This window comes from Denticeps clupeoides, unplaced genomic scaffold (assembly GCF_900700375.1).
Source record: "Denticeps clupeoides unplaced genomic scaffold, fDenClu1.1, whole genome shotgun sequence".
NCBI classification, from domain to species: Eukaryota; Metazoa; Chordata; class Actinopteri; order Clupeiformes; family Denticipitidae; genus Denticeps; species Denticeps clupeoides.
Genome location: NW_021629784.1, coordinates 552986 through 580762, shown reverse-complemented (window position 1 = coordinate 580762; position 27777 = coordinate 552986). Strand labels below are relative to the sequence as shown.

Below are 27777 nucleotides of genomic sequence, written 5' to 3'. Positions count from 1 at the left end.
AACCCTCCTAGAGTGAATTGGTGGTGTTTTACTTGCGGTTTGTAGTGTGTGTTTTGTGTGATTTCTATTTTGATGAATTGTGGGTTTTTACATGTACTTGGAACTTTGTCACTATTTGCTGTGTGTATTGGGGTGTATTGTGTATCAAATCCGCAGTACTGGTGATGTGTAACAGTGTTTTTATTCTGTTATTTGGTTGACCTAAACAGCAAATAAAGTGTTTTAAATTGCGTGTTGCCTGTGTCTGGGGTGGACAAAGTTAGAGTATAACGTAACCTCACGGGCACAACACAGCCAGGAGACAACAGGCGAGGAGGAAAAATGTCTGCCAGTAACATCACCGCCACTTTCACACATCCGACCTACAATAGGACTTGTGGGTCCAGGATGGGATTATACAGCCTGAAGATTTCATACACACAGGTTTACTTGTCATCTTCACTGCCTTTGCTGCTCATAGCGTTGATCATGTGAGTACAAGATGGTCTTTTCACCTCCTCTTCTCCTCCTCCTTTATACTGGACAGTGAGAACTCCTGCTCTGCACGGGGGAGGAGAAGATGGTGCCAACAACAAACAGCAGCTTCGTCGTCATCTGAAAGTAGCGGCAGCAGAATCATCTGACACGGTGTTGTACAGCTTCAAGACTGCAAAAATCAAGGTGCCACCAAAATAGGTGTTGCGTCAGTCAAGGGACTTAAAAGAATAGTTTTCATTAAACAAGGAGTTATTAATAAGCCTGTTAATTCTTAAAAGGACTGGAATATTTTTCATCCTTATGGACATATTGTGTTTACCGTGAGCGTTAGTGATATTCATACGCAATATTATTGTTTTGGTTGAGGTGACTTGTAGTCAGGGCTTTAAGTTTAGATCCTTCTTTGTAAAAAAAAAACAGCTTCCTACTTTACAAGATCAGACTTAATCAGATTTAAATTTGCATTAAATGTAAATAAATATTAATAAACACAAAATGGCAGAGTTTGAGAGTAGTTCAGACCAGCATGGGAAGCAAAGAAGAACAACTTCCTGCAGATGAGCAACTCCAGGGAGCTGAAGCCACTGCTGATAGATTCTCTACTACCTCACAAAAAGCATGAAGGAGCCAAAGAGTCCGGACGCTGACGGAAAAGGGCCAAGAACTGCACGATGAGCATGCAAAGAAGGCTGCATATCGTTTCAATGTGCGCTATGAGAAGTGGAAAACTGTCACCAAGGATGCCAAAGAGCTTTAAATGATGATTGTCCAAACAATTTGCTACATCTCTGAAGATACGAAGGCTTTCAAGGAGGTGAACACTGCTTATGTTGAGCTAAGATGTATTGACTCTCCAGGTAATGAAACAAGATGGAAGATGGATACGTGTGAAGCTGTGACAAAGACATTAAAGAGCCTAAGCAAGGCAAAAGGTCAAAAGGACGAAGAACAGCAGAAGAAGACCGAGTTGTTTGCTAAGTCAGTAGTCTCAGACAGGACAAGTGTTAAGTCAAATTACACAAGGCTTTCTTCTTGTTCAAAGGTGCTCTCCAGCAGCCACTCAGCTAAAAGAAAAGATGCAGCTGCTGACGTTGCAGCTAGTGAGGCTGCTCTGCAAATTGTACTTGAAAAAGCAATTCACATGAAGGAAATAGAAAGAGAAGAAGCAGAAAGGCTTGAACAAGGTGTATGTTCAGATGAAGAAATATATGACCTACTTCAATCACAGCTCTAATGAAGTTGAGCCTGAAACCTGCAACTCATACATGCCTCACCACAAGATGTACAACAAGTCAATACATATGACCTCCTCAAGGCTCTTGCAGAATCTCTCAACGCAAGTAGTTTTCCAGCACCAGAGCCAACTATCTTCAGTGGCGATCCAATTAGATACAATGATTGGAAGATTTTGTCCCAGATTCTGATGGACAGAAAAAATATACCAGCTGAAGAGAAGACCTATTACCTGAGAAAATATTTTGGTGGAGGAGCAAAGAAGGCCATAGAAGGCTACTTTCCACTTGGCACAGAGTCAGCATATTATGCTGCATGGAAGGTTCTGGATGAGAGGTATGGTAATCCCTTCCTCATATCCAAATGCTACAGAGACAAACTCAATGCATGGCCTAAGATAAACTCAAAAACCAACATTGAACTCCAAGAGTTTGCAGATTTCCTCTGCAGCTGCAAAACGTCCATGTTGCAGATGAAAGTGCTAAATGACTGCATTTAAAACCAAAAGATGGTTGCAAAATGTCCAGATTGACTCACAGCAAGGTGGAACAGAAAGGTTATGGAAGTGCAAGAGGAGTGCCACATGTTTCCAAGCTTCAGCCAATTTGTATAGTTATTCTCTACAAATTCTAACTTCTATGTTGATGATGGACTGGCAAGTGTTGACACCAAACACCAAGCAATCAGTGTTAATTTAGTTGATGAAGACTATGACGAAAAATATTCGTCAATGAACATTTTTTACAGACGAAAACTAAATAAAATCTAAATAAAAAGTCAGATATGATGACGAAGACGATGACGAAATTTAACTGACACTGTAGTCAACGAATAAAAACGAGAGGAAAATGTTGGGGCAGGACGAATGGAGAAGAGATCCAATAAGAACTACCATTTTGTGGGGAAATCCAATCAGAGCGAATCTTTTGAGGGCAGGTTGATCTTGGCAAAGCCATTTTCAAAAGCCGCGGTTTTCAAGTTACGAGGACGTTTGTTATACATTATATTTAGTTATACATTACACTTGGTTGCACAGTCTTGGTTAAAAAGCTTTGGTTAATTTAAGTTGACTTTTCTCGTTAGCAACATGCTAACGTTTTGTGCACGTGGTCCGAGGGCAGCGGTATGTCTCATGAACAGACAGACAGAAATGTCAGAGCTTGGTCTAGGACAAAAACGAAGAATTGACATCTGGTCAAACTTCACATATGACAACAAGGACAACAAGAGCGTCTGTAAACCATGTGGAGTACAAATCGCTGGGAAAAACACCACCAACTTGTAGAGACATTTACAGACAGCCCATCCAGAAATACACACCAAGGTAAGCATAAACGCGAACGTTAAGGTTATTCTATCAGATAAACCACCGTGATTCTGACTTGGAATAAAATAGAAGCTAAAGGAAATTAACTTTGAATAGTATTGATTAAACGAATTGTCTCGCTGAATTAATTAATAAAAATATGTGTACTATTATAATAGATGTTGTGGTGTTATATATGACTCGACAAAAGGTGTGTGTGTTCGTGCGCGCGCGTTATATGGCAAGAAAGAAGAAAAAATCACAACTTTTATATATCCTCATAGATACAGAAGATGTCTGATGACCATGAGCCAGGGGGAAATAAAGCTAGTGATGCTACTAGTACAACGCAGCAGCAGGCCATCTCAGATTTCCTAAGGTCTTCAAAGTACAAGACTGAATCAAAGGAACAACAGACCAAGGAGCAGGCCATAGCTAGATGGATTGGACGGACAGATTTACCACTCACAACAATTGAGGATGAGGACTTTGTGGAGATGGTAGATGGAGATGGTAGATGGGAGACTAACAGTTCCAAAGAAAACTAAAATTTAATTGAAAGACAGTATGAACATGAAAGGCAGAAGTTCAGAGAGAGACTGGCTACTGCCCGGAAAGTATCCATTGGCCTTGACTTGTGGACAAAAGAAGGATTGTCAGCCTCATTCCTTGCTATAAGTGCATGCTACTTTTGTGTTGAAAAAAGTAAACCTGAACACATATTGTTGTCCCTTCAACAAGTACACACTGCACAGGCTATTAAGGCATGTGTGGAGAAATGCATGCAAGAGTGGACCATACCAAAGGAGAAGATCCTGACGGTAATAACGGACAATGGGAGTAACATGGTGGCAGCCTTTAAAAACACCACAGAAGAAGAAACCAGCTCTGAGGACGACTCCCCTGGGTCCATGATCGAAAGGGACTCTGAAATCGATGACCAGCGGTAAGCCATATTTACTTTATTCTTTTTCCTGAGAGTCAATCATCACATAAATGATTACTCCCTGCCACACACTACATATATACAATATACATATATTCACACCAGCCACTTTATTAGGTTTAGACTTATTTGATTCTCTTTTTTATTATTATTAGGTATCGTCATGTCAACATGGAATTGGACCGGACACCATGTGTTGTGCATACCATACAACTTGTGGTCCACATGTTGCAGAAAGAAACAACTGTCAAAAGAGTTCTCGATAAAGCTAGGTCTGTGGTGAAGCTCTTTCGCAAGTCCTCAGTTGCAACTCAGAAGTTATTGGACCAGTGTGGTGTTATTGTTGTAAATGACTGCCCCACACGCTGGTCAAGCACATTTAACATGATCACACGACTCCTCAAAGTCAAAGATGCAGTCGGTCAAATCTCAAATGACATGGGATGGGACAGTTTGCTTGCTAGTGAGTGGCAAAAGCTTTCCTCGTTGCACGACCTATTGCTGCCTTTTGCAGAACACACTAAAACTCTTCAGAGTGACACCACATCTATGTCTCTAGTGGTTCCTGCCCTCTTTGATCTGCGGAGCCACCTAACTGACTTTGCAGTGAACACTCGGTACAGAGACCTCGCTACTCTTGCAGACAAGATTAGATCAAATCTGAAGCAGCGTTTTGCTTGCATCTTGGATACAACTGATGAAAAGTTTTCACCACTTGCAGCAGCTGCCTGCTTTGTTAACCCAACTGTCTGTGAAATCATTATTAATGTTGATGTGGCTAATAGAAATATCCAGGAACTGATAAAGCAGGCAGAGGACTATGTAGTCAAATCCACAAAACAGGAGGACCAGTCCGAAAATGATGAAGAGGAGGTTATTGAGGAACCAGAAGCAGCGCCATCCTCAAAGCAGCCGGCGTTTAGGTTTCTCTCAAAATGCCGCACCACAAGGCCTAAACAGAAAACCTCCACAAGCAGCATCAGGCAGCAGATCATCAAGTACAAGGAAGAACTCTCCCATCCCATCACTGAGGACACAGGAACAGACTTCTGGCTGGGAAAGTGTGACAGTGTTTACCACAGTTTAAAACCTTTTGCATTAGACTTGTTAGCTATGCCCGCTTCTCAAGCTTTTGCAGAGAGGGTATTCAGCATCACAGGTGACCTCACAAGAGGACAGCGCAACAGAGGAAGGGTCACAATGGAGCGAAGTGCTTTCCTTAAGATGAACAGAAACAAATAGAAATATTGTATTCACTATTGCAACATTTCCTGTAGTAGTAGTATACAGTATACACAGGACAGTGACTGCTAATGAAGAAAATGATGCTAATATAGTTGTAAGTTTGTTTGTTTTTTAGTTTAATTTACCTGTATTTTCACAGGTTTTTTTACCTACTTGAACTTTAAGGACTATTTCTTTGGCATTGTGTGGCATTGCAGCCGATACATATTTTGTTCTACATTTAAGAATTGCACTAATTTGTTCTGTTCAAAATCTTGTTGATTTTACAGAGTAGCAAGGCATAGTGTCTTAGCAGTTATTTAACTTCTCTTGAGGTACATGAATATTAGTGATTTTTATGTTTTGTATTTAGATACCTTGTGCAGTGGCATTACAACCAGTTATTTTATTTTGGAGAATTGCACTTTATATTTTTTTATGCTTTTGATTTTGCAAAGACTGTAGAAGACAGTAAGCTCATTGGTTATCTATTTCAATAATGCTGAACTTTATTGTACTTATCTTGAAAGAATGTCATATGTATTTTTGTGAAAAAGACTCATGTTTTTGACATTTAATAAAATAAATGTTTTTTATTACAACAATTAGATACTGTATGTGCCTGTATTCTCTATATGCTTCCATATATTGAATTATGGAGACAAATCTGCTAATATTTGGTCTACTAAAACTAGACTAAGACTAAAAGACTTAAGACTAAACTAAGACTAAAACTAAATGGTGTATTATTCCAAAGACTAAGACTAAATCAGAATTTGCTGTCAAAATGAACACTGCAAGCAATACAGCTCATCGACGAAGCATAAACTCTGCAGTTCATTTCCAACAGCACTCAAATCCTAGCTTCACTAGGATTTTCTGCAGGTTCCAAAGAGACAGATATGGCACTCGGTGAGTTGCACATGGAAAGAGCACTTGGCGTACAGTGGTGTGTGACATCCGATCACTTCCAGTTTCAAGTGGTTGTTAAGGAGAACCCACTTACCCGAAGGGGGGTGCTGTCCACAGTTGCCTCTGTGTTCGATCCGGTTGGATTTTGCTTGGAAAACAGATATTGCAACAGATGTGTCGAGATAAACTCAGCTGGGATGAAGCATTACCTGACGACCTTCGACCTCAGTCGGAGTTTTGGCTATATAACTTGAGACACTTTGCAGATGTTCCGCCAAACTTCAAGGTGCAAAGATACAAACTGCATAATTTCTCTGATGCCAGTGTATCTGGATATGGCATGTGCACGTACAAGAGAGTAGTAAGTGCCTCTGGTGAAGTCCACTGCTCCCTGGTGATGGGAAGAGCCAGAGTCCCACCATCCAAGATCACAACCATACCCCGACATGAGCTGTCAGCAGCTGTTGTTGCCGATCGCACAGGTGAAATGCTAAAAAAGGAATTGGAAATGGAAATCTCAGAGGAAAGATACTGGACTGACTCCAAGGTGGTACTTGGATACAGCCACAATGAAGCTAGGAGATTTCATGTATTTGTTGCAAACAGAGTGGAACGCATCAAACAGAAACAACGCAATGGAGGTACGTAGTACAGAAGTACAGAAACAACGCAATGGAGGTACGTAGCTTCCGAAGACAACCTGGCGGATCACGCATCAAGAGGTCTCACAGCAGAGCAACTTATAGCCTCAAACTGGTTCAGAGGTCCAGATCTTCTCTGGCAGAAATTTGTAACCAGTGGTGAAATCAAGGTGGGAGAGTTATCAAACAGTGACCCAGAGGTTAAGAAGATTTAGGTCCACAAAATACAAGCACAAGAACAAAGGTCACTGTTGGATCTTCTACAAAAGTTCTCTGACTGGTCTAGAATGATCAGAGTTGCTAGACTGAAGCACTATGTGAAAGAAGCAAGGGATAACAAGAGAAGATCATGCGAAGTAAGCAACCTTCAAGAGAGAATGGAAGCAGAGTGGACAGTCATAAGGATGGCTTAGGAAAAGGCTTTCACACAGGAAATAAAGACCCTACAACATCATGAAACCCTACACACCAAAGACAAGGTCAACAAGCGGAATAAATTATGTCCAGTTCTTGATGACCAAAGCATTCTTGAAGTAGGTGGGCGTTTAACACACTCTGCTCTGCATCCGGAAGTCAAGCATCCTGCAATTCTACCGAGGAACAGTCACGTGTCGACTCTACTCATCAAACATCATCATGAGAAAGTTTACCTCAAGGACAAGGGATCACAATGAATGCGCTACGCGCCAATGGATTCTGGATTGTTGGATACAGTAAGATTGTTTCATCCTACATCTACAAATGTACAAAGTGTAGAAGGCTCAGAAGGTGTACAGAGCAGCAGAAGATGTCAGACCTTCCAGAAGAACGGATGGAAACTACACCACCATTTACCTACTCTGGGATGGACTGTTTCGGTTTCGGTCCTTTTTACATCAAGGAAGGTCGCAAGGAGTTGAAGTGCTAAGGCTTGTTAATCACATGCATGTGTTCAAGAGCAATACATATGTTGGCACCAGAAATGAGTTTGAGGAAGCTCTCAAGGAGATGGATCAAGCTAAACTTGACAAGTTGAACTGTGAGTTTCTCATGAGCACCCCAGCATCAAGTCACATGGGTGGTGTCTGGAAAAGACAAATTTGCACCATTAGAAGCATACTCACATCAATCTTGGACGAATCAGCAAAAAACCTCGACAGATCCTCTTTAAGGACATTCCTGTATGAAGTCATGGCAATCATTAATAGCAGGCCATTGACAACTGATCAACTGTGTGATCCATCAAGCCCAGAACCTTTAACACCAAACCACATTCTAACCATGAAGTCCACAATCGTCTCCCCACCTCCAGGAAGATTTGTTAAGGAAGATCTTTATCTCCGTAAGAGGTGGCGTTGTGTTCAATTCCTTGCCAATACCTTCTGGACAAGATGGAAAAAGGAGTATTGTTGAATCTACAAAGCAGACAAAAGTGGACTAAGGAGGATCGAAATGCTGAGGTTAACAATGTTGTACTCCTGAAGGATGAAGGGACCCCACACAATCGGTGGAAGTTGGCTAAGATCATTGAAGTGTATCCTGGGAAGGATGGAAGAATGAGAAGACCAGAATAAATTTTTGACTCTATCCCGTGCCTCCGTCATTCCTTGAGGGTGCTACAATGTTTGTCACGCTTAAGATATGTGACAGCTTGGAATAAAATGGGGATTTATTACTTACCAACAAACTTCTCTGAACGTAGACTGTCCAGTTATCAGTAAATACACTATCCAGTTATCAGTAATAGCGTTCAAAAAATCTTCTGCTGTAAACATTCATGATGCTTCACATTCCAATTTGGCTGATAAGCGCTGGCAGTGTTTGGGGTTGGATTTGCATCAGGAAGAATGTTACACACAGCGCTAAAAAAACAGTATGTATACTGCATTCTGAGCATGAGAAAATCGCAAAGCACCGGGTGAAGACATGTATTAACTCCCTTAAGGTGTAATAAAGTTTATTATCATACTTATTCTTTCTGCAATAATGTTATAATAAACATATTCTTTATTTAACCTTAGTACAGGGTAGAAGTGTATTTATTTAACTAATAACAACAGACCCAAATGGAAACATCAGTGGGCAGACTTCAAGGCTTCAGGCTCCTCACTGAAGTGCCTCCCAGCTGTCAAGTGACCAAACATTCATTTTAAATGATCAGATCTCAGATGAACATCAAAAGATAAAAAAAGAAATGTCAATTTAAATGTTTTGACATTTAAGTGAGTTTATTTAATCTTTGTATTCTGTGTCATTCAATGTGATAATAATGGAATATGATTAAATAGTATTTTTCTCTCAGAATGTCAGTGCAGCCCTGGATCCACCTTTTGATACAAACAAAACTACAAAGCTGAAAATCTTCTCTTCTTCTCTAAATCTTCTCTAGAACTTTCATGAGGAACGCTTTACTCAGGCTGACAAAAATACGACAGTAAAATATAATAAATGGTCTGTCATACTGACTGTTTTCTAGAGAATGTACATTTATCAGACTCCCTTATCCAGAGCGACTTACAATCAGTAGTTACAGGGACAGTCCCCCCCGGAGACACTCAGGGTTAAGTGTCTTGCTCAGAGACACAATGGTGTAGTAAGTGGGGTTTGAACCTGGGTCTCCTGGTTCATTGGTGAGTGTGTTACCCACTAGGCTACTACCACCCATTATAATATTCACAGAAATGGGTTTTATTTTATATCTAAATTACAAGACATTTTCAGCATATTAATTATATATCTGAACATTTCTCTTATAAACTGAATCTGGGTGAACGTTAATAAGGTGAAATGACTCCAGAGAATCAACAGCTGTTCCAGACCCTAAACAGGCAAAAACAAAGCTGCATGTAACCCACTTAAAGTGGACATGGAGACAAGGTTGATTTTATCCGAACTACGGGAGAGAAGGTGAAATAGGTCAGCAGCATGTTAGTATGCTGGATACAGAAACTTTAGCTGTTTTTTTTACTGAGACTATTTTGAGTGGAGGGGACGGCGGTATAAAAAAATATGTGTGTGTAGATGGTGCCCCTTACATGCACAGAAGTCATTTATTAAACTTCTAGCTATTTCTTTTCAGTTCTTTTCATTCTTGTGATGGTCAGTATTTCATCTTCCTCCATTCTACAGTGTACCTGTATTTGGGAAGATGTGTTGGGAAATATTTTGATATCGTTTATAAAGGATATTTCTTTTGCAATAAATTGATATTAAACAAAGCAGAACAATTCCTAAAATCACCGTCCAGCTCTCTGAAAGTCCAGAAAGCCCAACCACTTCACGTTTAGAGTTGCCCAGGACTCGAGTTTAGCGTTTCCTTCAGGTCACATTTTGTAATTTAAATCAATTTACACAGAACAGAGTGAAATTTAACAAAACTACATCTACACACAACGTGAAGATTAATTTTTTTTGTTTTTGTTGCTTATTTGATTTGAAACATGAGGGGCCGTTAGTACCCTGACATTTTTAAGCATGATGAAAATGGAGATGAACAGTGGATAAATTGTCTCATTGATTCTTCAAGCTTTTTTGCAGTATGGCAGGGCACGTTATCCAGCTGAAAGAGGACAATCATTTCATGTGGTTGTGTACCTGAACTACAGGAGCCAAAATGATTTCAATGTACAGACTTCCCACAATGCAACATGGCACCATGTCTTATCCACACCTGGCAAGCATTGAAGTAAAAGAAAACATGATTCTTCAAACCAAGACACCTTCTTCCTCTGCACCATGGTCCAGTTCTGATGCTCACATGGCCACTGTATGATATTTTGGTGGTGGATACAGGTCAGCATGTCTGGTCTGTGGCTCTGCAGCCCACAAACTGTATGTTTCTGCATTCTGAATTACAGTAGATCTTCTGACAACAGACCAGGCCGTGTTCCACATGTGCATCAGCGATCCTGTCACAGATTCACCAGTTTTTAATTCCTGCCTTATAGATCCCACTCACTGCCAGGTTTAACTGTATCGAGATAAACAATCATACTCAGTTCATCTGTCAGTGGTGAAGTGTTCAACAATTCATGAACTAAAGATGTCTGTCACATTACACAAAGACAAGGAAAGCAAAAACATTTATTTGAGAATAAAATATTTCAACCACATAAAATCAATGCAGCACAATATATTGTGGGTCTGTTGATGGATTGTTGTGTTTTGTGGTCTGGTCATGTGGGTTTGATGATGTGTTAGAGGACCTGCAGCGTACCATTCTTGTGTCTGAAGACCTTTCTTCTGTTGCTGTTGTGTGAAGAGGGAATATATATTTTTTAAAGTTCTTCTTAACAAGGTTAATGAATTTTTTTCAGTTTTTCGTATTGTACTTTTGATACTGCAGTTTTGGTATAGGTTTTTTATTCTAATTATTTTTGAGGTTGAGGTTTATAGAGCACAATGAAATTCTTACTTGAAAACCCCTCCCACGCAGACAGAACATAGAACATGATACATAGAAGACAAAGTGGTGCAGCAGCAATAAATAAGTCACAGAAGGCTCAGTTGCATAAAGTGAATGTGTACAATTTAATGTGTCCGTGCATAATGTTAAGTAAGTTACATATTGTAAAGCATAAATCGATTTACGCGCTGGGGTAGAAACTGTTGTGTGTTGTGCGTGTGTGAATTGTCCTGAGTCTCTTGCTGCTCTTGTTCACTTTCTGCTGTGTCTATACATATTTCCCACTTCTGGGACTAATAAAGAATTATGTTAAGTGATACATAAACTTGTTACTTAACAAAACACCCACCCTGTGTAAATTCCCTGCTGCCCAACTATACACTCATCCCAGGACGTTCTACACACCAGGGGTCCCTGACCTGGCTTCTATCCTGATTCATGACCCTCCCTCAGCATTGAACCTGGGCGTCTGACAGCAATATAATGTAAAGTTCTTGTAATTATTTTAATAAACCACATGCTGAAAATGATTTCATGATGCATACATTAAACCATTTATGTAAATGTATTTACATGAATGTAAATACACAGGACCAGGTGTGAATGTGGACTTTTTTTATTCGGTGTGTCTTTCTAGCAGCAACCTCACGTAAAATAGAAAAATTAAGTTCTCTTGAAATGAGTACGATCCTGCCAGTTTTGGTTAATAGATAAATAAATTGGGTGTTTAGTCATTCAGTAAAACATTTGGCCTTCGGTACCAATAAAACTCTAAATGAGCAAAGAAACAACTAACTACTTTTTAAAAATTGGTTTCATTAGTTTGGTGATCACCATAAGGGACTTATAAAAAACAGGTTTTCAGTTCAGTAGCATAATTTTAATTATTTAAAGTAAAAAGTTATATACCTCCATAAACTGTATTAAAGTGAAAAGATCCTAATAATTAAGAACCAAAATTACAGTCAGGAGAATAAACACCCCCAACCCAAATGAGAACTGAGGAACCAGGATGGAAAAAAGTCTGGATGCAGGTCTTACTCTTCTTTTGATAGGTGGAGAAACTGTTCCTAATGATCAACCATCACACAGGATTTTGGTGCAACAAAAATCTACACAAGACTCCAAATTACAGGTTCCTGTAGGACTGTAGATCAGCAGCAACATTGGATCCAGATTTATATTATGTGACAAGCAACACAATATAAAATGTAAAAGAACAATATAATTATAATTTGATGTACAGGTTTAGGTCCAGGTTGGAGCGACTGGCAGTACACATTATACAAAATGATCTGCTGTCATTTCTGTTTGTTGCAGTCACCAAACCAGACTCTAATGGAGGGACACTTAGTGGATTTTTTGGCTGTGGTGTAGAACTGGATCAGTAGTTCCTGGCAAACAGAACACGGTTCCTCTATAAGAACGTTTGTGTTAAAGACGGAATATGAACACCATAAAATAAGTTGAAATAACTTACTATGTGACCAGAGGCTCAGCAGATGTTCCAGAGCCATCAGACCCCGTATCAGAGCAAACAGACGCTGGAGGAGATGCTAGATGAACAGAAAATGTTTAGTTTAAAGCACAAACATACAAATTATAAAGTTCCACATAATTCATGTTTAAATACAAATTAAAATAAAGTTGTAATATGAAGTCATTTCTGAGATGAGTGTAATACTCACGTCTGGCCTTCTCGTAATCTGTATAAAAGAGAAGAGAAAGTATTTTAGTATTTTACTGATTAGTAGTTTCCCCACATGACACCATGTTTGGTGTAGAAGTTACTGATGTTGTTTGCTGCGTCTCTCACCTGATCTTCTCTTCACAACCATCACAAAACCAACAACCACAGCGATGAGAACGAGAGCAGCAACAACCAACCCAGCAACGATGCCTGGAACATTAATACCTGCAGGAAAAGTAAAAATCACTTTTATACTGGACTGTGTTGTAATATTCTTTTTTAGTTTTATTCAGTGTTTAATGTGTATTTTAAACAGCACCAATTAAACTTTCTTCTTTGCCTAATAAATAACATTAAGAACATAATGAGAACAGTCTGTTACGTGTCCAGTTTCTGTGTAGGGTTGGTATAAATGTGTGTAAAAGGGTTCTGTTGTGAAGGGTTCTGGCTATTGTGCATAGGATGAAGGAATAAAAGATTGTGTCCTCAGTGAAATTCTCTCCACCACACTTGTTGTAAACTGGTCCTGCACAATTCTATCCAAAGGACATTAAAGTAAGAAAACTGAAGATTCTGTCTAGAAGCTCCTGTACCTGCACTGTTGGTCCTGATCTTCTCCTCAGTCAGGATCATGTGGATTGGGTCTCCACTCTTGTGCTCCACCACACAGGTGAACTGGTTCTTCTTCCACACATCAGAGGTCATATTGAGTTCTGCACGTTTCTGGAAGGTTCCGTCATGGTTGGGCAACGTCTCACCAACATCTACATCTTCATGCAGGTCCTGTCCATCTTTCTGCCAGCTGATGTTCACCTTATCAGGGTAGAAACCTGTAGCATGACAGACCACTGGAGAGGAGGAGTCTGTCTGCAGCAGAGACACCTGAGGAGGGACTAGAGACAGGAAGAGAGGAGGGGAACAGGGAGAGAAACAGGACGTCTTCATATCAGCAGAACATCCAACAAACTCAGTTTATATTCAACATTTTACTACATCTACCTGCCAGTTTACACTCCAAATACAACTGCAGCGTAGTTACACATTATTATTAGATTACTTTGTGATTATTTGTCGTTGGACAATAGCAGATTTTTAGATATTCCTCTTTTCTTTATTGTTCTTTTCTTTGTTTTGTCCCTGTCTGGCTCTTGTGTCTTACAAATTTTCATATTTTTCTAAGTAGACCACATTTCTTTTTTTTTTTTTTTTTGTTATTTTTGATGAATATTCTTTGTTAATTCATCAATGAATTGCTTCCTCCTCTTTATGATTACAGTGTTTAGAGTCATGACATAAATCCCTACTGATGGTACATAGCAGTTGATGTACCACATCGAAAAGGGGAAAAAACACAAGCGCAATATGTTGAAAATAAAGCGGTTTTAATAATGAGAACATAAAGATGGTCTGAAAACACATTAAAACAAAAAGAGACGTCATGCAGCATCACACACATGTAAAGCTTGACAGGGGTGTGTGGTCACGTCCCTGCTGTTAAATCCCCAATTACCCTGACACTATTAATGAAGCATCTGAGAGTGATTCAGTTCTAAAACCACCACAAATAACCAAACCAGGAGCACCTCAGCGTTATATCAGTCCTGCTGTGTGTTTCTCTGTGTTGTTCTGTGTGCTGCTGTACCTTTTCTCTCCAGACTGATCTTCCCAGACCGAGCATACTTCTTTATCCACTCAACACTTTGCACTTCCAGGTAGTTCTTCCAGTATTTAGCTTCACCTCCATTCCATTTCTTCTTGATGATTTCTGCCTCTGGTCTTGCGGCAACCCAATCAGTGTTTTTCAAATCCAGTTTTATAAAATCTTCTCCATCGTAACCATACTGACTGTATCCATCTGTAGCTCCATCTTCATCATCCCACTGACAGCCGTACATCTGCTGTAAAGTATGAACTCCTGAGAAAGAGAGAGAACACATTTTGTTGTGTGCACTGTGTGCTGTGCTTGCTGTGGTTTTATTGAGAAGATCTCTGTGCGCAATGCAGAATGTTCTGAAACAATTCTGCTGTCTGTTCACTTTTTATTGTGGGCAAAAGGGTGTGGAGCCCTGGAGACCAACTCCAAATAAGACATGGAGCTTCACCAAAAGACAACATGTTTCATCTCAGATAAGAGATGAGAGGGGGGTGTCCCAGGCGGGTGGACTCAACAGAACTAATTTGTCGTTTACACACAGAGATAACAGGACTAGTTTATGGCCCCTGCTCACGACTGAACTTGAGATCATATGCAAATGCAGCACAACATTGCGCACATAGTATATTTAAATAGTATAAGAGAGGAATGCCATATAAACATAAATAATTTTTAATGAAGTAAACACTTGTCCTACAACAATCACTTCCCTTTCAGAGAGAGAATAATTACTTTATTATAAATAACGTGAAGGTGTGGAGAGTTTACATGAACTGTTGGGGCAGTTCTGTGTGTGTGTGCGTGTGTGTGTGTGTGTTATGCTTCAGCATTTCAGCTGCAAATGCTCAACATTGGGGGAAAAAATGATTGTCACATCAAGGAGTTTGATGCATGAGGCAGTACACGACAATGATATTTAATGAAGGTTAACACAAAGGAAACACCACTGGGGCCTAAATGTGAATAAAAGGCAACTCTTGGGGTTGTCTAGACTACAGTAATAGAGCTAAATGAGTGACAAAAGAATGAAAGAAGGCAAGGACACTCATTAACCAGAAATGGAGAAATCATGGTGGTAATTAGGGGACAGTGAATGAGTGTAGAATGGGTGGCTCCTGGTGGGCAAGTTCTCTGTTCTCATTATATGAAGCAGTGAATTCCAGATCAGTTTAGTGTTCTCTTTCAAACATTCGCTCGGTATCTCACTATGGGAAACGCCCTCAGCGTGACCGATCGCGGAAGCACCAATGACACCACGTCCGTCACAGACGGACCAATGGCAGCTGCACCCCGGGAGCCCCGCCTCCCTATATCAGGTGCCGCCGCCCACCGGAACGGCCTTCTCGCACTCTTCCCCATGAAGATCTGCGGTCTTTCCTCAGTGCCCGGATTGTGGCTGCCCCCTGCTTACAGTTCACAGGCGAACCGTCAAGGACCTCGCCGCAGAACGCAGGTCTGCGGTCACCCTCCACGTGGTACCGAGAGGTCTTCCTTTCTCTTAGTTTCTGTGGGGGAACAGTGGGCTCACCCCCCGCTGCCCTCCGAATACCGCCTAACGCGTCAAGGCGAGGGGTAGGAAAGCAGAAATAAAGCGAAAGGACGCTATTCGACGCTAACGCGTTGTGGCGAGTGTCCCCGGCCATTTGGAGCTCTCACCAGGTTCTAATGGCCAGCCCCTCTCCCGCCGGGTCCTCCGGGACAAAGGGCGTCGTGTCCCGCTATTGCCCCGCTGCCTGTGGTTTCAGTATCAAAGCCATGTCGGTGAAAACTCTGGAGAGGAGGCTGCGTATCGCCGCGTCCACACGAGCCGACACGTGTCTGCTGCCTAAAACCGCGGCGGAGGGCGCCTCAAAACCCGCGCCTCCACGAGTTGGGCAGACATAATGGACGTCGAGTCCCCTATGCTGCCCCCGCTGTTCGACGAGCACGTGTTCGCGGACAGGGAGGAGGCAGACGTCGAGGAGGAGGATGACTATCAGCTCCTCCAAGACGAGCCAGAGGAGGACGACGAGGATGCCATTCTCCCGGATGCGCAGCCCTCTAGACCTCCCAGCGCTCAGGGCAGCGAGCCCTCCACGGGGGACTTCGGTTTGGTCGAGGTGTGTAAAAGAGCCGCGGCCAAGCTGGGCATTGCATGGCCAGCCCCCCGTGGTGACCTCGGGGTTGAGAGGGACTTTTTCGACGGGAAAAGACTCCCTTCTCGTCCGCCCGCTTTCAGCCAATTGCTTCCCGCGGTGCCTGCGTGTGTGACCGAGGTCAGACGGTCCTGGGATAAACCCTTTTCTAACCGCGTTCCCGTCAAGGGCTACTCGGGTTTGGATATTGGCGACATGGAGGAGCGGTGGCTCATCACCTCCACCCGACCAGGAGGGCTTCATTTTCGTCAACAGGACCGTCGCTCCCAGGTAAAATGGATCGCTTCACCGCGTCCATTTATCAGAAGATTTTTAAATCTTCCGCGCTTTCCGCCAGGGCGCTTAACGTGACCTCGCTCCTGACGGCGTACCAAGCCGAGGTGGTAGTAGCCTAGTGGGTAAGACACTGTGAACCAGAAGAACCAGAACCAGAAATCCCACTTACTACCATTGTGTCCCTGAGCAAGACACTTAACCCTAAGTTGCTCCGGGGGAGACTGTCCCTGTAACTACTGATTGTAAGTCGCTCTGGATAAGGGCGTCTGATAAATACTGTAAATGTAATGTAAAATGTAATGCTCGAGGAGCTGGGAAAGCAGCTGGACTCTGGCAACACCGATCCAGCGACCTGGGTGGAGATCTGCATGATCTCGGACCTGAATCTGCGCACTACACGCGGCGCGATTCAGAGTTGTGGCCGTACAATGGAATTTCTCGACGCGCCGGTAGACTGTAAGAATCTTTTCGGCCCAACAGTCGAGGCAATGCGGCGGAGGTGCGATCTCCAGAAGAAAGGAGAAGCCTTCGACTTCTGTCTGCCTCGCAAGCCGCACTGGTTCCGTCCCAGACCGTAGAATATCTGGGCCTCCAGATAAATTCTGTGTCTTTTCGCGCTTCACTGTCCGAGAGACGCAGTGCGTTGGTCTGTTCAGCAGCGGCAGAGCGGTCCAGTTCAGGACCTGCCTGCGCCTGCTGGGACTCATGGCGTCTACTGTGGCGGTGGTTCCGCTGTGACTATTGAACATGAGGGAATTTCAGCGCTGCGTCTCTGTCCCCGTCGGACAGAGTCCGGCGCGCTACTGGGTGTCGTGTCCGTAAGGAAGACGGTGACCACGGACGCCTCCCTCACGGGCCGGGGCGCCGTGTTCGAAGGTAGGACGGTCAACGGGCTCTGGCCATCACTGCTTCGGGACGCCCATATAAACTACCTGGAGCTGTTGGCGGTTTTTCACGCTGTGGTTCATTTTCTCCCCCACCTGCGGGGCTGTCGTGTTCTTATCAGGACGGACAATACAACCGCGGTGGCGTATGTCAACCGGCAGGGCGGGACGCGCTCATGCCGTCTGCACGGTCTGGCGCGGAGATTAATTCTTTGGAGTTACGCGCACCTTGCATCACTGCGTGCGACGCATGTGCCGGGTTTGGTGAATTCGGGGGCGGACCTCCTCTCCAGGGGGAACCCCCTGCACGGCGAGTGGAGGCTCCACCCTCAGGTGGTCACTCAGATCTTGGAGAGGTTCGGCAGGAATGCCGTAGATCTCTTCGCTCGTGCGAGACGCGCAGTGTCCCCTGTCCTTCTCTCTGAAAGACAGCGACGCGCCATTGGGGGTGGTCGCGCTGATGTACGCGTTCCCACCCCTGAGCCTGATTTGCCCCACACTCTCGTGGGTGAGGGAGGGCGGTCAGACTCTCCTGCTGGTGGCTCCCCTGCTGGCTGGCAGAGATCTTTCAGCTTCTGTGGGACGAGACATGGCAGCTGAATTTGTGGGTCTGGCCCGTGAGAGGCTGAATTTGGACGGGGCTGGTCTCCCTGCCACGGTGATCACCACCATCCAGAGTGCCAGGGCTCCATCCACGCGCACACTGTATGACAACAAGTGGCGCGTTTTTGAACAGTGGTGCGAACAGAGGCGGGTTGTGCCCATTGTGTGTTCGGTTACTGATGTGTTATGTTTCCTGCAGGACGTGTTGGACAAGGGCAGGACATTTTCCACTGTTAAAGTGTATCTAGCTGCTATAGCAGCGTGCCACGTGGGGTCTGACAACTCGTCTGTTGGTAAGCATCCTCTCTTGTGCTGTTTTATGAAAGGCGCCCGCCGGCTCCGGCCGGCTAGTCAGCTTTTCGTCCCTTCGTGGGACTTGCCCGTGGTCCTGCAGATGTTCTCAGAACCTCCTTTTGAGCCTCTGGAACAAGTGAGTGTGAAACTCCTGACCCTCAAGACAGCTTTGCTTCTCGCGCTGTTCTCAGCGAAGCGGGTGAGTGAGATTCATGCGTTCTCTGTTCATCCTTCTTGTATGAACTTCGGCCTGGGCGATGCTAGAGTTGTGCTGTTACCTAACCCTGCATTTGTTCCCAAGGTTGTTAACTCTGCTTATAATTGTAGCGCTGTGGAGCTGAGCGCTTTTCACCCCCCTCCATTTGCTTCAGAAGAAGATTGGAGGCTGCATTTTCAAGTTAAAGTAAAGTGAAGTGATTGTCACATGTCATACACTGCAGCACAGCACACAATGCACACAGTGAAATTTGTCCTCTGCATTTAACCCATCACCCTGAGTGAGCAGTGGGCAGCCATGACAGGCGCCCGGGGAGCAGTGTGTGGGGACGGTGCTTTGCTCAGTGGCACCTCAGTGGCACCTTGGCGGATCGGGATTCGAACCGGCAACCTTCTGATTACAGGGCCGCTTCCTTAACCGCTAGGCCACCACTGCCTCATTTTCTGTGTCCGGTACGTGCTTTGCGGGTTTACACGGACAGAACCAGAGCTTTCAGGAGGAGTGACCAGCTGTTTGTGTCCTGGGCTCCTCCATACAGAGGTAAGCCGATTTCATCTCAGCGGTTATCGCGCTGGCTGGTGGAGGCTATCGGCATGGCCTACCATGCACGGGGTCTCCCGCCCCCGCAGGGGCTTAGGGCTCATTCCACTAGAGCCACGGCTACCTCTTGGGCTTTGTTTAGGGGTGTTTCTGTACGTGATATTTGTGCTGCTGCTAGCTGGGCTACGCCACACACATTTATTAGGTTTTACCGACTCGACGTCACAGCCCCGCCGCTCGCGCACGCTGTGCTTAGTGTCGGTGCCGCTGATTAGAGTTGTTTCGGCTCCGTGTGCGTCCGGACGGAGGTACTTCGGAAAGCATGCAATACGGGAGTTGGCCATATCTTTCCCATAGTGAGATACCGAGCGAATGTTTGAAAGAGAACGTGAGGTTACTTAACGTAACCCCGGTTCTCTGATAACATGAGTGAGGTATCTCACTGCTTTCCCCTCCTTGCATTTGGCACGGGGAAGAGCATGCTAGAGAAGGCCGTTCCGGTGGGCGGTGGCACCTGATATAGGGAGGCGGGGCTCCCGGGGTGCAGCTGCCATTGGTCCGTCTGCAATGGACGTGGTGTCATTGGTGCTTCCGCAATCGGTCACGCTGAGGGCGTTCCCATAGTGAGATACCTCACTCATGTTATCAGAGAACCGGGGTTACGTTAAGTAACCTCACGTTTCAGTGATATTACAGATGAAATGTGCCAAATTCTAGAATTGCTGAAACTAGCAAGTTCACAGTTCCTACTTAATTCTGTACAGTTATAATAGAAGCTTCATCCCTGGGCAACAAATAAAACTCCAGAGGTGTTTGGATTTGAAGAGGATGAAGGTGCTTGTTGATCTTACCTTGATCTCCAGTCTGATTAAATTCAATCATGATAATTTTCAGGTTCTCCTTGAATTTCCATGTAAAATCTCTGAAGCTCTTTGTCTGATCCTCCACATACTTCTCTCCCAGCTTCTTCACCCAGTCCTGCCGGATCTCAAACTGGTTGTTCTTACTGTCGAAGTATCCAGTCACTTCATCATCGAACAAATTTACACCAACAAATTCAGGAAGATCCTTTATTCCTGTAGCTGCTGTGTGTAATCCTGTCCAGGAATGAATCACTGTTGGAGAAGAAACAGGACATTTACTTATTAAACTGTAGTAAACAAATTATTTTAAGAGCCAATATAGGGTTAGTGGCATCATTCAATTGGGCTTTTACTCAGTAGAAGTAACATATATAAGGTGGGAACTAACAGGCAGGTTCCAGGTGTTGTTAGACGGACCCATTATACTGTTTTTATACTGTCTCAATCTTCTGCCACCATACTCAGCATTTATAAGTTTGTGTTTATGAACTGTCTTATTAGTTATAGATCATTGCAAATATTTTACATTTTTTGTTTGTGCAGCAATAAATAATGTACCTTAAGAAAAAGATCAAAGTCTGGACAGCGTTATTAAAGCGGAGGGCGTCATCACGCACCTACAGCGGTGGTACCAGCCCGTTTGGTGCCCTGGGCGAACACCCCTAAAACAGTTCCATTCATCAAGCCAATACACAGTTCCCATGTGAAATGTTCAGTGAAAACAGTGTTGGGCCAGACAGGTAACACTTGATACCATTTGAAATACTTCAGGATGTTGAGATGACCACCATATTCAGATTTAAAAACTTCTTTATTTCTGAAACAGATTTCCTGGATGTAAACCTCGCTGAACGTGTAAAACGGTACTGCAGCCTGCTGAGCACAATTTAAGGTGGAACTGACCATTCCAATAAGGAGCTACTTCCTGTTCTACTTTGTAAAATGGTTATAAGATGCCGCTTCAGCCAGTCAGAGAATCTTAGAATCCAAATCTACTCCTCTGTCATGTTTGTAAAATGCTGAAAAGCATTATGAACCCAGATTATCTGTTCAAACCACTTCATCTCCATGGATAATAAAATATACAGACAAAAGCAGGAGGAATCAAACAACTTTTATATTTTTCTCAAACAAGACAAACCCAGACAAATAATCATCCAAGCAGCTGGAAAACTGATATAAAAAAACGAACTAACTAACTAACTAAGGTCATCCAGTTATAGCACATTTTCTACATAATTTTCATAATATCAATACTGGATTAATTAATAGCAATAGCAATACTTTTTCATTCAATATTGCAATGACAAAAAATTTACAGGATATAATATAATTGAGTTTATGATTATTAAATATATGTTTATTCCAGTGAAAATACAAGCTTGAATTCTGTTTCCTTGTTGTCACAATCCAAATCACTGCTCCTGTCTGTCCTGTTCTGTCACCTTCTTGTTCTATCTGCCTTGCCTTTATTCGTGTCCTTGTCTCTCGTCTGATGTGTCCTGTGCTGTTTGTACGCAGTGCAGCTGAGGCTTTGTCAGGACCCGGTCTGGAAGGGGCTCGGACCGAAGTTTCATGTTGGTCCTGTATTATTATGTTTCCTGATTTTGTCACCTGTGTCTGATTGTATGAAGCTGCCCAGTTTGTGTCTGTTTGCGGTTGGGTCACTGTTACTGGATGTCTCCCCCTGTCCTGTTCACCATGTTTTAAACCCCTGTCTTATGATGCCATGAGTATGCATCCTTCTTCCTTGCCATGTCCAGCCATTGTTCCAGATCTACTGCCCCAGCGTGACAACGCTTCTGGTTTCTGCTGGTTTGTGTTTAAGCGTCATTAAAAAATGTCACTATGTCATGAAATTGTGCCCCGTGCTTATTTTCCATGGCGTGACACTTGTTTTTATATCGTTGGTCGCACCCTGAAACAGATCAGCCCTGCCAACAAGTTGCTCAATTTAAACATAATTTGTCATCCACTAAACATACAATTCATAAATCCAACTAGTCTTAGAAACAAAACATTTTTGTGAAATATCTTCATTTTATCTTCAATTAAAACACATCAATTCAAGTATACCAGACTGTTTTTTGTGTTATGACTTAACAATTAAACTAAACCCTTAAACACTATTAAAGCTACAAAAAAAATGAACAAACTTGTCTATCAGTCACATAAGCAGCTGCACCATAAATAAGAGCCCCACCCTGACTGTTAATATTTTGGTGTATAATTACTATGGTGCAATGATTTATTAACACAAAGAAAATGTAATGATGGCCAAAAACAGGGAAAACAAAGGGAACAAATAAAAACAAACCCACAGGTAACAGGGTCCACATAAATGTTGCAGCGTTGGTCTGCTGTCCAACAGGTCCTTATAACAGGGCTCCAGTCATGTACGCCTAATCAGCCATGCCTGTCCATGGCTGTATGTACAATATATGTATATACAGTAGGTTAGTGAAGAATGTAAAGACCCAAAACTACTGAAGGAACATTATTTCTAAGGAACAGGAGCAGGATATTCATTCCAAGAAAAATTCTTTCATTGCGTAAAATTGCTTTAAGTCACACAATGTGCAGAAACACATCTGCCTATTGTTAATAGTTACTAATGTTAATTGTGAACTAATCAGATTATAGTTATTGTCTATTTATATGCTTCAATTGTTCAGTTTTCAGTTGTCAACGCATTGGACAATAAAACAGCGGCAAAAATAAAAGAGAATCGACTCCGCCTTTAACTCCGCCCCCTCCACCAATTCCGCTCCTTCCTCTACTTTTGTTCTCGAATTTATTTCAGCATAAGCACAATTTTGTATTCTTCTTCGTCATTTCGTCTATATCAAATATCACAAGCGCATTAAAGACTTACAACATAGGAAAAATACACATATATTTTGAAGCATTTTTAAACAGGCAAACCTTCTGAAGCAAGATCACTTTTAAAAGCCACTTTTTAAAATCACCTTTAAAAATGACTACATCCACACATGTTACACACATTAGACCAACAGAGAACCTCGCGGAAAATCCTATTATCTTCGTGATTATTTAGAACCAATTGTTTGAAACAAGTAGCGTCACTAAAATCCGGGTAGAAGTCGGGGCTGCAGGTTCCTCCAGTCCCGCCCACTCACTCTTGATTGGTCAGAAACTGCCCTGTCAATCAAAACCTGATTCATTTCCGCCATGTCCGTCCTTCTCCGTGAAGACACTTACTGTGTCCCCGAACAAGAGTGTCTCCAGGCGGGACTGTCCCTGTAACTACTGGTTGTAAGTCGCTCTGGTTAAGGGCGTCTGGTTAATACTGTAAATGTAGATGAACGTGATGTAGAGGAGAATCGATTCCGCAATTATTACCCCCCTTCCCCATAACCGCCCATCTTCCGTCTACTGTGTTCTCGACTTTTATAACAGACACCATTTAATATTCTCTGTTCTGGATTTTGTCTATATGAATTATCACAAGAACATAAAAGTTTAACAACACAGGAAAGCTCCACCCATATATGAACATTTTACCATATAACCATTTTAATAATTTAAGCAAAAACACAAACCTCCTGATGCAAGATCACTTTTAAAGATCAGAAGATGAAAGATCAGGATGAGAAGGATCATGACTGTGACAGATTGTTCGATATTCCTCACATCGCCCTGAAAAGAATTAGATCCTCACGCTCGGCAGACTTTAGAAGAACTGGAGGTTCCCTGCGAGTTAAAAAGTAAAAGAAAAAACCCGGTTGGTTGAGACCAGTAGCGCCACTAAATTCCTGAACTGAAGTCATTTCTCGACCGAAGCTCCTCCCGCGCTCGCATTGAAATGTTCCATTTCAAATGACATCAGATGAACCAAGTTTAAATAGGTTTGTGCTGGTTTAATACTGAATGTTTTACATTGTTACACTGAAAAAGTGAACACTGGCTAAACTTTGTAATTATTTTTTATGTTTAGCCAGTGTTCACCTTTTTTTCACCTTCTCTACTTGGACACAAAATAAACAGCAGAATGCAGGAGTTTCAAGATTCAAGAGAGATTTATTTTCAGTACAACAGTATACACGGCATACAGCGACTTGAAATACTGTTTCACAAAGACCCCCCCAATAGTGCGATAAATACATAAATACAAATATTATTATAATAGTATACAGTTATTATTATATTATTATATTCAGAACATGAGTGTGTGAAGGATCCACCTTGTGTGAAGAGGTGAGCTGAAATGCAGCCATAGCCAGCATGATGGACCCTGATCTGCACCGATCCTCGTACCCCAGTAAAGTGCCCCCTGGCACCTAGTTTATACTGTCAAAAGGGAATAATTCCAGAGGCCATCACCACACATGTTTTACTTCTGCCTTTGCCTTGTGTACACTGTAAAATTGTAAAATTTCACTGTGGAAACTTTACTTTATAAATTTTGCTTAGTTATTATCTGTTTGGATTCGAGTGATGACGTAGTTTCAGATTTTAGGAATATCATCTCGACGTCTCGCGCGTTGTGACGTCACTTTCCGGGTTCGGCAAGGCAGCGCGCGCTGACTGTAAGGAAAACGATTCATTTGATTCCTTTATTCCTAATCTTTTTTAACCTTTGCTAGGAATTTCACAAAGTCAACGCCGTAAGTGATGTCTCAGTAAACAGACGAATCCTCGTTCATCGCTCTCCGTGGTTTATCTGAGTGTTAATTCGCAATCCTGCATGAGAACACGACAGTTAAACTAAACAAATGTAATAAGTAGTACTTAAGAGTGTTGAGTGTGTTGTACTGAACGCATTTTCACACTCTTGCAAATGTATGTTAGTAAATATCCTACAATTTGAAAGTCAAGTTGATAATAATGAAATTATCTATCTATTTGTATCTATCTTTTCTCTCTCTATATATATATATATATATGTGTGTGTGTGTGTGTGTATATATATATGTTTTTATATTATGTACGTATGGGATATTTTCCAGCTTATGTTTTAAAATGTACATTTATTTCAGCCAAAGTCTCTATTTGCATAGAGAGTCAGAAATCTTTATGCAACTTTTTACCATGTGCGCATGTTTGTGCGTGTGTGCGAGTGCATGGTAAAACGAGTAGAGACACAAATATTTATGTTCCTTTTACCATGCGCGTATTTATGTATTTATGTATTGATTTATTCATAGGTTCTGGGTCTTTTCCCCATTTGCGCTATAAAATGACTGGGAAAGCAGTAAGATTTAAGCTTATTGCAAAGACAATCAGCTGCTGCTGCTTCTCAATCATATTTGTATGAACCGAGCTTGATATATTTACTGGTATTTGGATAAATATCAGGATAGCGCGGAACAACTCTTCTAACTCTTCTAATTTCTTAAACACGCTTTCGTCTCGCGCATGCGCAGTACGACGGAACTCGGACGTTGAGGAAGACGAACTTGACCTGGCTGAACAGCACGATTGTCACGACTACGGACTTACGGGGGAAGGAAGCGCAGAGGTCTGACATACTGGGAAGGGGGTTTTATTATACAATAACCAAAGAAATACAAATAAACAATGGCGCGGTGGCAGAAAACGATTTAACTTAAATACAGATAAACTAAAACTAACCCGTAGGCGTGTGGCGATTGCCAGAACTCAAATTATAAGCAGTGTTACCAACTGAAGTTCACGAAAATGCCAGCGACCCCGAACGGGCGGAAACTTCCGGCATTTATGGGGCGTCAGGATTGGATTCCGGTGTGGAGCCCAGCTGCAGGCAATCCTGACAACGATATCGGGATGTGGCGGCACCAGAATAAGTATGTTCACGATGAGCTGTTTATAAACCCCACTGTCATTGTATTGCTCGTTAAAAACATTTTTTAATTATATTTGTGAGGAAAGGAAAATACATAAAAGGCACATTGAAGTAGTTTTATGTGAAATGCGACCAAATGCTTAATAGCCACGTTGCAAAAATCGATTTTTACTGAACACTTGTTTTATTCGGTTGTAAGTTCATGGTTTATGTTTATGCTTAATGATGTGTAGAAACCCGTGCAGCCTTCATGAACATTCTTTCTAGAACGTTCGATTCGCACATGTGTTCATATGGAAATTAACAACATGATGCTTGAATGAGGATATTTTAATTAACATGCAAGTTACATATTTTGTGTTTTATTTAGTGTATGCTTATTTGGGGGTTAAATTCATGCAGTGAAAGTGTAAGTTTTGCTTGTTTTTGTGTGAAAAGAGGGCTTGTCATTTGAAACACTACATATTAAAACATGGAAGCTACACTAGAAGTTCTCCAATTCCATGTCTCTACACAGATTGTCTGTGCTCATCCAAATCATTTAATGCAATGAGGATGCACTTAACAAAAAAATCATTCATATCAGGCACATGGCGGCCAATCCAGTCCATGTGATAACATCCCTTTGATATTTCACTGTCCACTTTGCAGTTTTGAGGAGCCCTGCACAGAGTCTATTTTTTCTCATTTGAGGCAGCATCTCAAAAAACATGAGACTGTGCGATGTCCATACAACAATTGCAATTTTGAGAGCAATGTCTACTCTACATCTAAAATATAGAGAGCATGGAGCATTTGATCAGAGGCAGTTGAAATCGGACATTTTTTTGTATGTTGCAACACAGTGTAGATAATGTGCAACAAGAACAGCCTCTGACCACTGATCCTGTAGATGAACATTTGGGGGGAAAACGTAATAGAGAATGAAAACTTCATCAGTTGGAGCGTAATTTAGCCTCACTCTTTATCAAAATGCAGCCGATTTTGCATGTTTCAGATTTGGTAATAATTGGATAATTCAGTAATTCTTTCAGAGCCCCTTGTCTAACATGCTGTTGAGCAAATTCTCTTTGAACATGGTTTGAATGGCTGTGATTCATTAGTGAGAAAAATAGTGAATGCAGTAAAAGACAGAAACCCAATTTCATGATGACCAGAGATGGTGAACTTCTTTCCACAATAAGCAGAAGAGCATCATATTTTCAGAGTGAATTTCATCGCCATGCCAATTGAATACAAGCTTGATTCACAGTCAGTGTCTTATGCTCACTATCAAGAAAATTACTTTTTCAACACTGAGACCTTCAGAATTGTCCTGGGTCTTTATGTTGATGAATTTGAGCTGGCCAATCCCCTTGGCACTTCTCAAGAAAACACAGAATGTTTGCTCTCTATTTGGTTTCAGCAAACCTTCCCTCAAAAGATCGTTCATCACTTCATTCAATTCAGCCAGCAATTTTGTGCATCTGATTTTATGCGTCTTATAAATGCTGTAAATGTTTTGTGTTCAGCAGAACTAAGACATTTATACAGTTTTGGAACTACCTGAGTTCAAGTAAATTATCATTTATGGATAATTATAATTTTAACCACTTTTTCGATTGATATTTAATTCATACTTGCACATATCAGTGAAAAGTGATTGCTTAATGCCAGTTTGTGTCTGTTTTTTTTTGCATGTCTGGAAATCACAAAACCTGTTTTGTAAGTAAT

The 27777-nt window shown here is 42.1% G+C and overlaps 1 protein-coding gene across 1 annotated transcript; it reads right to left on the bottom strand.

Annotated features, from left to right (window-relative positions):
• Positions 1–11229: 11229 nt before the first annotated feature.
• Positions 11230–24080, bottom strand: LOC114774183 (HLA class I histocompatibility antigen, B-49 alpha chain-like). Its single transcript, XM_028966107.1, has 8 exons — positions 23843–24080; positions 20268–20531; positions 14456–14728; positions 13407–13706; positions 12940–13038; positions 12812–12829; positions 12604–12679; positions 11230–12517 (listed from the first exon to the last, which is right to left on the bottom strand). Coding segments are annotated over exons 1-8 (1092 nt in total). The 5' UTR covers positions 23904–24080; the 3' UTR covers positions 11230–12516.
• Between the last annotated feature and the right edge of the window lie 3697 nt (positions 24081–27777).